Source organism: Crassostrea angulata, chromosome 9 (genome assembly GCF_025612915.1).
Source record: "Crassostrea angulata isolate pt1a10 chromosome 9, ASM2561291v2, whole genome shotgun sequence".
Taxonomy (NCBI): Eukaryota; Metazoa; Mollusca; class Bivalvia; order Ostreida; family Ostreidae; genus Magallana; species Magallana angulata.
The window spans coordinates 9,903,084-9,917,364 of NC_069119.1; the positions used below are offsets into that span (position 1 = coordinate 9,903,084).

The 14,281-nt window shown below is 33.7% G+C and overlaps 1 protein-coding gene across 1 annotated transcript in view; it reads left to right on the forward strand.

The window, feature by feature from the left end:
- LOC128162564 (ATP-dependent translocase ABCB1-like) overlaps positions 1–14,281 on the forward strand; it is a 38,140-nt gene that overhangs the window by 10,237 nt on the left and 13,622 nt on the right. The window contains exons 7-17 of the mRNA XM_052825799.1: positions 3,045–3,216; positions 3,872–4,043; positions 4,434–4,558; positions 6,423–6,606; positions 8,888–9,001; positions 9,233–9,343; positions 10,455–10,580; positions 11,315–11,518; positions 11,851–12,021; positions 13,184–13,345; positions 13,482–13,503. Of these exons, the coding sequence (XP_052681759.1) occupies positions 3,045–3,216; positions 3,872–4,043; positions 4,434–4,558; positions 6,423–6,606; positions 8,888–9,001; positions 9,233–9,343; positions 10,455–10,580; positions 11,315–11,518; positions 11,851–12,021; positions 13,184–13,345; positions 13,482–13,503 (1,563 nt within the window). The remainder of the gene's footprint in view (positions 1–3,044; positions 3,217–3,871; positions 4,044–4,433; positions 4,559–6,422; positions 6,607–8,887; positions 9,002–9,232; positions 9,344–10,454; positions 10,581–11,314; positions 11,519–11,850; positions 12,022–13,183; positions 13,346–13,481; positions 13,504–14,281) is intronic.

The following is a 14,281-nucleotide window of genomic DNA, read 5'->3' on the forward strand; positions in this document are numbered from 1 at the left end:
CTATTACTTGTCCTATCTTCACCAAACTTGCATGGATGATGCATCTGGACCTACTTATGGACTTGAAAGACTTGGATGCTGAATCTGAGTCCTAAATTTCAGATGCTGGAGGAGGTTAAGGTTGTTGGACCAGGTTAAGTTTTTTGTTGCAGGTGCCCTTTGATAGCAATATCTAAGTTACTGCAGGTCCGTACTTCACCAAACTTGCATGGATGGTGTGTCTTATGATACTGATGCACCAGACAGGCTTGAATGCTGAATCTGAGCTATAGGTTTCGGATGCTGGAGGAGGTTAAGGTTTTTGGAGCAGGTTAAAGTTTTTGTTGCTGGTGCCCTCTGATGATGATATCTTAGTTACTACTGGTCCTAACTTCACCAGACTTCTATGGATGGTGCATCTTATGATACTGATGCACCAGACAGGCTTGAATGCTGAATCTGAGCCATAGGTTTCGGATGCTGGAGGAGGTTAAGGTTTTTAGAGCTGGTTAAAGTTTTTGAAACAGGTGCCCTCTGATGATTATATCTTAGTTATTGCTTGTCCTAACTTCACCAGACTTCCATGGATGGTGCGTCTTATGATACTGATGCACCTGACAGGCTTGAATGCTGAGTCTGAGCCATAGGTTTCAGATGCTGGATATGGTTAAGTTTTTTGGAACAGGTCACATGTTTAATAGATGATAGTACTATTTCAAACTTGCATAGTTGACTCAACTGTAATATGAATGAATCAAAGAGGAAGCTTCAGATGCAGAGCTTGATCTCATTTATCAAGGATGATAAAAAATATATATTAGTTTTTACAGGTCCTAACTTCGCCAAACTTGAATGGATGGTGTGTCTTATATACAGATGCACCTGACAGGCATGGATGCTGAATCTGAGCCATAGGTTGTGGATGCTGGAGCAGGTTAAGTTTTAATTGCTAGTGCCCTCTGATGATGATATCTTACTTATTACTGGTCCTAACTTCACCAAACTTGAATGGATGGTGTGTCTTATATACAGATGCACCTGACAGGCATGGATGCTGAATCTGAGCCATAGGTTGTGGATGCTGGAGCAGGTTAAGTTTTAATTGCTAGTGCCCTCTGATGATGATATCTTACTTATTACTGGTCTGAACTTTACCAAACTTGCATGGAGATGCGTCTTATGTATACTGATGCACCTGACAGGCTTGAATGCTGAATCTGAGCCATAGGTTTTGGATGCTGGATGAGGTTTAGATTTTTTTGAACAGGTCACATGATTTATAGATGATAGCTTGCATAGTTGATTTAACTATATTATAAATGAAACGCAGAGGTTGCTTCAGATGCAGAGCCTGATCTCCATTATCAAGGATGCTAAAGAAATCTCCTACCTCACTTAAACCTGCTTGATAGAAAGATGAGGTTGTTGTTAAATGATATAACACGGTTCCTATGATAAAGTATTGTATGATATGAAACACTTTTGTTTAATATGATACAATATAATATCATACGTTATATTGTAAAAAGTTATATGATATGATATGATATTGAATCAATTTTTTTGATATTTTATTATTTGATAGTGTATCATGATATTGTTTTGTATAGTATTGTATATTATGATACAATATTATATTGTTTCATATGATATTGTATAATATGATATTGGTTTCTGTAATTTATAATTATATCAAGCTGAACTGTGTTATATGATATTGTAATATTATATATTATGGTATCATACGATATTGTATAATATGATATTGGTTTATATGAAATATTATTGTATCATATGATACAATATGTATGTATAATATTGTATTATATAATATTTACCTTTATCACATAATATTGTAATCATTTGATATTATACAATGTTATATCAAATTATATTGTATCATATGATACAATATCATATTATGTATCAAATATTATACAATATCATACAATATATCATACTATATTATACAATATAATATCATATGTTTCAATGTTATGATGTATTATGTAATATGATATTGTATTATATGATATATATTGTAAGAATGATAGGATGCAATATTTAATTTTATATTATTATATTGATTAATATATGAACATATGATTATCATACAATTTTTTAACAGATGATATATGATTTTGTGTCAAAACAGAATCCATGAATATTTAAGATCATTAAGTATGATTTTCATATAATATGATAAAGGTGGTCTCATAGGGGTGATGCCTCGTCTCGGTGAGCTTTGTAATCTGTGATTACCTATGTTTTGGTTATGCTATAAGATATGCCCATTTTGTGTCGTACATCTTTCATGAAATTATTGGGCTCTAGGCTTCAAAATTGAATTGTATTGTTATCACAGAAAAAGACAGTTGAAAATGTAAATAATTAGATTTAATGAAAAGAACTGTTTCCCACAGTAGGAAGATGTGAATTAATCCCTTTGTTTCTCAGTATGATTTAGAGCTGGATAGTTGCACTGTCAGACTGAATTAAAATTTTCTGTTGTTTCTTTTATCTGTGCATATTGTGTGTGGGGATCAATTTTTGCAGATTTTTGTAAAATTGCCATTAGATTTTGCTTGTCAGTGAACATATTAAATTTCAATTATCAAATCATCATGAAAATCCTTGAAAAAATTGGTATTCGACAAATACCCGTCTGATGAAACCCCAGTGCCCCTGAATTGCTTGGGATTAGACTAGTGCATTGTTGAAAAATTATTAAATACGGTAATCTTACTCCGTGAATTTACCAGAATGTCAAAAATTGATACATCACCGGGCAATAACTATAATTATGTTGCCTTGCAAAAGAGCAATAAAGTAAAACATGGTTATAGCGAACACGTTTATAATGAATTGACGGAAGGGATTTTCATTCCCCATGACTATATAATGTGTTGTAAACTTGACGGATATAACGAATTTTGCTCATAATAAAGTAAAATCGCCCATATGTGGCACTTCGTTATAAGCTTGTTTTACTGTACCGCAAGTTATGGTAAAGGGGTCTATGCTTCAAAGTGGTCTAAAATGCTTGAATTCAAATTAATTTGTAGCCATCGGCTGTGCTGTCCTCGTATTGGGGTATGGACAGGTGGTGGGGTGGGTGACTGCTGCAGAGCGACAATGCCACAAAATCAGGATCAAGTTCTTCTCCAATGTAATGAGGCAAGAGATTGGCTGGTTCGATACGCATGACTCGGGCGAGCTTAGTACCAGACTATCAGAGTAAGCAACAATTTGTCCTTTTTTAAATAGAATTTGGCCAAAAAAATTTAAGTTCATTGGTTCTCAGGCCAAAACTTTCAAAATATTATGCTACAGATTAGTATTTTAAATTTTTTTTATACAAAATTTGCAAAGAAAATACAGTAAAACTTCATTATCTCGAACTAGATGGGACTGTTTAAAAAATAAAGATATCTGAGTATTTAAGATTATAAAATATTAGGGGTTGGGACTTAAAAGTCACTTCGACATATCCATTGTATTCGAGATATCAGTGTTCGAGATATCGAAGTTCAACTGTAACTCAAGTTTAGTATTTGAACTTTAAATTAGAATTCAGTTATTCCCTGTTTCTAGATAGCAATAAAATTATTATATGTGGCACCATTTGACCTAATGCAGAGGTGATTAAGATTCAACTTTTACTTTGTTTGGCCATAGGATATTGTGTATTAATGCTGTAAAAAAGTGAAGATGGTCTTATCGTTGCAACTGGCAGTACTTTCAATACTTTGATTAATTTTCAGTGACATCAATAAAATCCACCTTGGGATAGGGGATAAGATGGGGATATTGTGTATTAATGCTGTGAAAAAGTGAAGATGGTCTTATCGTTGCAACTGGCAGTACTTTCAATACTTTGATTAATTTTCAGTGACATCAATAAAATCCACCTTGGGATAGGGGATAAGATGGGGACCTTCATCCAGTGGATGTCCGGATTCTTTGCTGGATTTGCCATCGGATTTGCTTATGGATGGAAACTGACCCTTGTCATCCTTGCTATCAGTCCCGTATTGGCCGGAGTGGCCGTTCTGATGAGTAAGGTAGGTGCTCAAGAAAAGTCTTTAAGAGGGCTGGATAGTCGTGACCTGCCATATTTACCTCCTATGGATGAAGAGCCCTGTATTTATAAAGATATAAGGAAATGTTTAAATTTTAAAACTAAAATTTTTGGATTTCCTCTTTAAAATCGAAGAATTTAACTAATGCTGTACATTTTCTCTCTCTTTTTGTATGATATTAGTTAAATCCTTTTTAATGATAATGACACAAAATGTTGACCACTGATAACTATTAACCTCCATACTACAAATCCTTTGATATAATATTATTTAAATCTTATTGTCCTGTTTAGTTCAATACAAAAATGTTTGACTGTCTTTAGTTTTCATTTAGTAAGATGATCAGAATTTGACCTTGAATTGACCTTGCAGCTGATGTCCATGACCTCCAGTAAGGAGTTGAGTGCGTATGCCAAGGCGGGGTCGGTGGCAGAGGAAGTGCTTGGGGCCATCAGAACGGTGGCAGCTTTTGGTGGACAGACAAAAGAATGCAACAGGTAACCAAATAGGATAGTGTCAGCTGGTGGCTATGGTCTGCAACAGGTAACCAAATAGGATAGTGTCAGCTGGTGGCTATGGTCTGCAACAGGTAACCAAATAGGATAGTGTCAGCTGGTGGCTATGATCTTCTTGGTGTTAAAGGCGGAAAGGATAATGGACTAACAAATGTAACAGGGTATCACATGGATGGTAAAAATGTCAGATAAAAGTGTTAGTGTTCTCGGTGTTGAAATGTGTGTGTGTGGGGTGGGGGTGGGGGGGGGGGGAGACAAACCAATACAAATGAGACACACAAGAAATGGAACAGGTAACCACAGGGGAATATATTATAGTGGTGATGCTAGCTCGTGTTGTAGGTGTTGAAAGGGAAAGAGGGGGACAGACCATTGAACGAACAGGTTACCACATATGTGGTGATTGTGATGCCAGCTGATATTGGTTGTTGTGGTTTTCTAATCACTGAGTGGAGGTAGGCACAGGCTAAAGAATGCAACAAGTAACCACATATGGTGATAGTGGTGTCAGTTAATTGTGGTGGTCTTCTACATATAGATGGGGGATACACCAAGAAATGTTACAGGTAACCACAGGTTATGGTTGTGTCAGATACTGTGGAATCATCATCGTTCATGGGGGACCAATGTTTGTGGCTTTCGTGGGTAATCCTTGCCCACGAATTTACATCCCCACGAACCTATTCACAATCATTTGCTTAATATCGATCAAAATTAACTTGATTACACTTCCAACGAAATTACACCCCACAAACCAAGAAAATTTTGGCTACCCAAAAACATTGACCCCCCAAGAATAAAAATGATTCCACTGAATACCGTATTTTTCGGGGCATATGTCGATGTGGGGCATAGGCAGAATTGCTAATTTTTGGACAAAATTCAAGAAAAATCCTTAGACTAGCCTAATTGGGGGATAAGCCGATTTTCAATCGATGATTACTATAGTGAAAGTATGACCGCTGAATAAGAAAGTCATCGTATTAAGTATATACTTTCAGAATATCGATGTAGAAAGTCAAAAGAGTAATTAAAGTTATTAAATTTGCTTAACATATATATTTCAAGCAATTTTTAAAAATTAATCTGTGTTTTGTGGCTGTTTGGTCTCTTCCGTATTCGTCGGTGTGTCGTTGTGTATCGTAATATTACATAGTGTAAATTTAATTGCAACACCAACCTCCGTGGTTCTGTCTGGTAGAACTAAATAAGATATTTTACCAAACCTTTTATATTTTATTAATACCTTATTGCTAAATCTCATTTAATCAAGTTATACTTTGAAAGCTACTTGTAAATACGGGGTATGGCGTCCATTAGCTCAACACGTGGTTTCATATTCAAATAGAGTTATCCCCTGTAATCGCTATGAATAAGAAAACGAAATACCAAACATAAAATATTTAATTTGTGTTCTTTCCATTAATTAATTAAATAGTGACTTGTCGTTATGCAGAGAAGTTGTAATGTTAAAAACACAGTTAATGCAATGAAGTGTAATGGTGTACACTAGGCTACGTGCCCCCAAGCTGTGTTTTAGTCACGGGTTTCACACCTTTGTATATACACACGACACCAGAATACCGTTATTTCATCCAACAGAAAATTAATTGTATTTTTATTCTTCAAATTAACTTTAACTCGACGCCATTGTGGCTCTTCAGGCCTTTGATTATTAACATTTTGTATTAAAAGGGTCATTGGCCACGAATTTACATATCCTTGAAACTGTGATTTTCACTTTATCCACAAAAATTGATACCCTTGAATATTAATGAAACCACAGTATGATATTTCTAAATGGTATGAAGTTAGAATTCATCTTGCTATTTACGATTTTGTTTAGGTATAATGGTCATCTAGATGAGGCCAAGAAGAGTGGTATAAAGAAAGGGATCACTGTTGGATGGTCAACCGGACTAGTGTTTCTAGTCGTATTCTGCGCCTACGGACTTGGGTTCTGGTATGGGGCAAAACTTATCCGTGAAGATGACGATTATCGAGTATCCAATGTCTTACCGTATATACTCGCCTATAAGTCGGATTTTTGGGAGTAGAAAATTGAGTGAAAAGTGGGGGTCCGACTTATAGGCGAGACATAGTAAAAAAAAATTTCACAAGAGAGAAGTAAGTTTAATTCTTTTTAAATAATAAACAGATCATGATAAATGCATTGAACCTGTGTTCAGAAAAAGAAAATTCAAGCAGTCTGTTTTTCACACCTAAGGTGATAATAGATATAGGGGTCATGTCACCTAAAACAACACAAGCCAAAACCCCAGTTTAAGGGGCTAATTACCAACCTAATCAGTCAGTAAGGAAATAAATCACTATCATCAAATTTTCGGTGTGTTCCCGTTTGCACACATTTGATAATTGGGTATAGAACAATAGGTGTGAATTGTGTTGTGATAGCAATTATAGTCTGCTTTCGGTCAAAGATTTTACCTGGTTTTTTACCTGTGTTTTATCAGCACCTTAACGATAAAACAAGAAGAATAAAGATATTTTGTTGTGTTTTAGGTCTAATAACTATCACCATTTTTTTCGTTTGATTAAATAAAGATAATGATATATTTAAAAAGTCTTCAATTTCCACACACTGATTAAAAAATAATGATTAGTTGATCTGACTTTCAAATTTTTGTCCATTTACCTTAAATATAAAACAAAATGAATCAGAAAAAACTGCTGGTGCCAAGCCAATTGGAAGCTGATTCAATGGATAGTTATATGATGAAGGGGAAAACTACATGAACAGTTATATGGGGTACTCCGTGTCTCTTTTTATAATTCATTGAGTTGCAAATTATGTAAAACACATGTTTATAATTGATTGTTTGTTATCAAAAGAAAGATTATTATGAAAGGAAACAGATCTTTATCACAAAATATTTCAATCTTTGAAGTAGCAACCTTGGCGGTAGTTCTTATGACATCACCGCTTTAGTATATGGCGGGTCACTTTCTAGTTTTTCAAATTAGAGGTTAAATACATAAAAAAATCTGACAAAAATAATATTTCAATATTGATGCGATATAACTCAAACTGAAAAAGGTTGAAAATGCATGAATTAGGTCTACATTTAATAGGTTTTGTGAAATAATCTTTACAGTTTTTGAAGCACATAAAATTGCCGATTTATCATCATACAGTTTGTCTATTTCTTCGATTATTCAAGCCACAACATAAATGAAAAATGTTAAGCAGTGTTTTCACTAGACACATCTTCTCCATTTATGTCAGCAAAAGCGATAATTAAATATTAACATACGATATTTTCTCTTCAAAATTTAGCGTGTACATGTTCTTCCTATATAGGCAGTAAGTTAAAAAAAGGCGCTACATATTCAACATTTTTGCAATAATCTTTCTTATTTAAAAAAATAATGAAATTGTTCAGGACCAAATTAATGCTTAAAATCAAATTCATGAATATGGATGGTGATTATTATGTAAATGTGCTTTTATGCAATTTATATTGTAAGATAAAATAAATGTAAATATAAATTGCGAGTAAATATGTTTTACTTATTTTATTGTCAATTACCCTCGCGGGAATTGTGATATAGACTATAGCAATTAAGCAATTATCTCACCTGGTCAAATTCCCGTTTCGCACACATTTTTTTGATACCAAATTTTCAAATGTGTGCAAAACGGGAACAAACCAAATTTTCAAAAGGACTCTATTTAAATACCTGGTAGCTTTGAAGCTATTATCAACTTGTAATTAGTTTTATAAAAAATAATGGCATTTAAATCAAAAGTTATTAACATCATAGACCCATGATAGAAATAGTCTAGAAGAAATTATGGGGTGAAAAAAGGACAATTTTTTTTAGAACTCAAAACATGTATGATAGAATGTGGTATTTTATTGAGAGTATCTTTACATCAATTGTCCTGAAAAAGTAACCCGATTTATAAGGGAGTCAACAGCAAAATCTTCAAATTAAAGCTGGAAAAAGGTAACCGACTTATAGGCGAACCGTACTTATAGGCGAGTATATACGGTAATCGTAAGTTTATTTTTCATCGCCGTGCATAAATTGTATCGGAATTTCTAATTTAACCTAATTTGATTTATTTGCACTGTTCTTCAAAAATTAATATAATGGGGATATTTTTGTTTTTTGTTTTTATATCAAAGAGTCTATTTAACAAAAAATTGAATAAATTTTTGCTCATATTTTGTCATATCCAAAAATAGAATGAGACAAAGGTTTTTTTAGTGACTTTGGAAAATGACATAGGGATTTTATAGAGTTCTAATTTTTTGAAAATACTTGATTTTTTCTTTTCCTTAGGTATTTTTCAGTGTTTTAATTGGAGCATTTTCTTTGGGTCATGCTGCACCCAGCATGCAAAGTTTAGCCACTGCTAGAGGGGCAGCATACACTATCTTTGATCTTATGGAGCAGGTAAGCTAAATAGCTTAAAATTACATTCGAAACTAATCGCTGCAAGAATATCAGAATTAAATCAGTATATTTACATATAGAATTGAATAAATGTAATTGAAATTTTTTATTCTTGGACGGTTTATTTTGCGGGATTTTTTTAATCAAAATTAAAATAATCATAGCAAGATATGACTGCTTTGGCTCATTGTATTGAATAGAAACATCTTACTGTGTTTTATATCCCCGTAGGAGCCTCACATAGACTCGTCCTCGGATGCGGGCGAGAAACCATCTAAAGTGGAAGGAAATATTACGTTGAGGAATGTCAAATTCCGCTACCCCGCCAGAGAGAATGTCCAGGTACTTGTGTACTAAAAAACTGCTTGCTAAGATGCGGGCACTTGTGTACTAAAAAACTGCTTGCTAAGATGCGGGCACTTGTGTACTGAAAAACTGCTCGCTAAGATGCAGATACCTGTGTACTAAAAAACTGCTTTCTAAGATGCGGGCACTTGTGTACTTACTGTGGAATCATTAAAATTTGTGGGGGACCATTTTTCGTGGATTGCTTAAATTTTACAAGTTTGCGGGGATCTAATTTTGTGTATTCTCTTATACCTACAAAAGAAAATATGACTTTTTAATCCTAATTTTTCAATTCATGGAGGATGTTAATTGATGGATGAGAGGTACTATTAAATTCCACGACCACCATGAAATCTAATGATTCCACAGTTTGAGGAAGTTTTATACAGTGTACTTCTTTGTCTTACTGGATATGTTGAATGTATGCCTTGTAAAAATGTGACAAATTTTACTCCAGTACCTGTGCACTAATGCACATCATGGCATGCATTTACTCGCTGTAAATGTTGAAATGAATGCCTCGGAAAATTTGGTCAATTTTAGTACTAGTAATAAAGATTCACAAGAAATTTTCTCATATAAAATTGTAGTTTAAGAAATGCTTTAGTAAGAACTTTCAATTGACATGCTGAAAATACTTTTCTTTATTTTTCACTTCTTTGCATAGCTTGTCACATAAGATAAGCATATCTTACATAAACCTGATTAATCAAACATTTTCTACTTAAAAAAATCACACATCTTCTACCAAGAAAATCAAACTACATTTTCTATCAAGAAAATGACTACATTTTCTATCAAGAAAATGACTACATTTTCTATCAAGAAAATGTTAGTTTTATCTGATTTTTCTAAATACTGTAGATGCAAAAATATTTTTTGAGGATTTAATTTTGTTTTTTCATTGGCAGTATAATTCAACGAAATTAAATTCATGATGAAGTTTTAACCCAAGTATCAATAATTACAGGGTTGATATGGGATACATTTTAGAGATTACGATATGACGAAATTAAATGCCAATGAAATTTTATTTGGTTTAAAAACAAAGACATTTTAACCCAAGAAAATATGTGCTTCTACAGTACTCCTTATATCATGCCAGGTTCTGAAGGGTGTGTCATTAGACATCAACAGAGGGGAGACGGTGGCCCTGGTGGGCTCCAGTGGCTGTGGTAAGAGTACCATCATACAGCTACTACAACGCTTCTACGACCCAGAGGAAGGAGAGGTAGGTCTTGGATATACCTTAGATTCTGTATTTCATGGGAATACTTATTGCCACAGTTCCACCATTTTGCATCAAATCCTGAGAATATTAAATCGAAAACGCTGAATTTTGATAAATAGTTTTTTAAAAAATCAGGAAGGTGTGCTTCAGATACTGTTAGAAATATATTAATTCCTCATGTTTAATATGGAATTTACAGAAATCTTTTGTTTTATAATACCGGTAATACTTTTTTTCATTTTTTTATGCCGTCTTTTCAAGTTCAGGTATGCAGATTTTGTTTCTGGTGCAAGCCATTGCAGTGTTTACAGTAAAACACATTTATAACAAAGTGCCAAGGACGGGTGATTTTGCTTCGTTATAAGACCATCCGCCAAGTTTACAACATGTAATTAAGTTTCAGGGAATAAGAATCACTTCGTTGCAAGCATCTGTTCATTATATTAAGCATGTTTGCTATAACCATGCTTTACTGTATACAGGTGAACTGTAAACTTTTCAGTAGAGCATACTAAAATAAGCATTGATTCCTAATTAAACACAAGGAATTAATATCCGCATAAAATTGCAAGAAGCACAATTCACAAAATTTAATATCTCTTGTATTTTTCAGATATATGTAAACTACATAAAACTATAATAAATATTTGGCATTTGCGAACAGTTAAATCGCGGAATTAAGTAATGGCATAAAATAAGGAAATCGGCAATGAACAAATATTGAATGATTATAGGTCGCACTGGACGGTAGGAACATCAAGAACTTGAACACAAAATGGCTGAGACAGCAGATAGGGGTGGTCAGTCAGGAACCAATTCTATTTGCCACCACCATCGCAGAGAACATCCGCTATGGCAAGGAGGGCATCTCTCAGCAGGAGATCGAAGCCGCTGCCAAAATGGCCAACGCCCACGACTTTATCATGAATTTTCCTAATGTAAGGATAATGATTGCAATAAGAATCAATATGTTGTCTGTTTTGCTTCAGAATTTTAATTCTTCCCGACAGGTTCGTGTTACTGTAGAGATGTGTTTGAATGAGCAGGAAACTGTCAGTTTATTAATATTTCCAAAAAGTTCTTTGTGAATAACTAACAGATTTTATTGCAATTTTCAACTTCTGTGTGAGTTTTTTTGGCATTTCATAAAATTTCATTCAGTACATGAACATGGATTTAACCATCATTTATTATTATCTGTTATCTATTGATTCTTCAACCAATGTAACTTGAAAGCATATCACATTCAGGGATTACTCTCTATTTACAGAAATACGAGACACTGGTGGGAGAGAGGGGGGCCCAGATGAGTGGAGGACAGAAACAGAGGATCGCAATCGCCCGGGCCCTGGTCAAGGACCCCAGAATCCTGCTGCTGGACGAGGCCACCTCAGCTCTGGACACGGATAGTGAGTCGGTCGTACAGGAGGCGTTAGACAAGGTGAGGTCCTCAGTCACTGTTACTTACCTCAATACAGGAGGCATTAGACAAGATGAATTACTTACCTTAATGTTGTTGTCTGATGTTTGGTTCAGGAGGGGTTAGACCAGGTGAGCTAGGTCCTCAGTTAGTTTTATTTGCCTCAGTCTCAATACTGAAGGTTTAGACAATCATTTAATATTTATTCATTTGATGAGATATCGGCGCTTCTGATTGGTCGAAAAATTTCTTTGATACCTGCATCAATAAAATTTCTGCCGGATCTACTTTTCTCAACTGTTCTGATCTAACACTATTTATAGAACGGGAATTTCCAAGATAAACACTGTCAACAAAATGTAAAGTTGTGTCTGTTTTATTGTCAGCAAACAAAATGCAACCTTGTGAATATAAAAAAATGAAAATTTAACCTTCAAAAATAAACAAAACATATTATTTGATTCACGAAATAGAGAATTAAGCATCTTCTAACGATTTCGTCTGCTTGAGATCAATCAACATTTACAGCGAGGCTGGCTGTTCCTTTTCCAGGAATATTATAACGAACATATAGGCCTATAAACTTCGCCGCTTCATTTACATTATTTACATTTTTGATCACATTTTTTTATTTGAAAATGTTTTATTAAATGATAAGAAATGAAGATAATAATTTTTCTATTGATCGACGTATCAAAGAAAAAATTGACCGGAAAACTTTTTCATCAATGCGCTACGCGCATTGATGAAAAGACTTGTGTAAGTTTTTATAAATCATAAGACATTCTGATTTAGGTGTCTTCTTTGAGTATTGGATATGGAGAGAATTTCAAAAAGAGATAAAAAGCTTTCTAATTAAGGGCCTATTTTACAACATAGTGTGGAATCATTAAAATTTGTGGGGGCCAATTTTCGTGGATTGCTTAAAATTTACAGGTTCGTGGGGATGTAATTTCGTGTAATCTCTGAAACCTACAATTATGACTTTATAACTCTAATTTATTAATTTGTGGAGGATGGTTATTTTGTGGACGAGAGGTACCCATGAATTCCACGAAAATTGAGCCGCAACGAAATCTAATGATTCCACAGTAATTAGTTAATGTGGACTGTAAAATTTACATAGTTTGCATGCTTGAATGAAAATACTAAATGCACATAAATGATTGGTTTCTATTTATAGGCCAGGGCTGGTAGAACCACAATAGTGGTAGCCCATAGACTGTCCACCATCAAAACCGCCGACAAAATCGCCGGCTTCCAGGAAGGTGTTATTGTAGAAAATGGAACACATGAACAGCTGATGGAAAAAGGGGGTGTGTACCACACACTGGTGACCAATCAGGTGAGAGTTGAAGCTGTCAATCAATTTAAAAAAAAAAAAAACAAATATAAAAATATCCTTCATGTTTGCTACTGATTTGCAACTTTGGTTTTAAAAAAATTATAATTTTTTACATTGATTTTTCCCCCCATTTTAGACACAAGATGTTGATGAAGAAGGTAGGACTAACATCTTTTGTATTTTACCTTTAAGTTTTCATTTAGCATATTAACAAAATGATTAGGTTTGCAAAGCACATAACTAGTTGGTGTTTGTTTGCACAATAATCAGTTTAGAATTGTATTCTACCTTTGCATCATTTGGTTACAGCCTTATAGCATGTAGATGTGGTGTTAATATTATCTTGGAATTTGAAGTGTACATTTTGTAATATTTCTGAAAAAAGGGATTTTGATTAGATTTTTAAATTGACATTTTAAATTGAAAAGTTGATAAGTTTTATGTTAATTTAGATTACTTAAAAAAAAAGTACAGAAATAATAGGGGAAAAATTACAGGACTAAAATATTATATTTTACGTTTTTTGTTTTTGTTTTTTTGTTTGTTTTTTTTTTTTCATTCAGAAATTGAGTAGATACAATTAGTTGACTAGCTCTAGTTAGATTAACATCACATTATTAGGACTATTATGCATATTTTACTTTTTTAGTTTAAAATGACTGACTTGATTAACATGAATAGATATATCACAATGACCTATTTAATCACATGTTTGCACCAATGTTAAGTTGATATCATTAGTCATGTAATAAAAATTTGACACCGTATATCCGGTTTTTTTTCGCGTGTCACAAATTTTGTGAAAATTGGGAAAATCTTTAATGTTTTTAATTTGCGTCAGTCATTTTTTTTTATTTATAAAGTTTCTTAAAGAAAATGATACAGGATATAATTTTTGCGTATTCAATAATTTGCGATTTTAAGGAGATGGCGAAA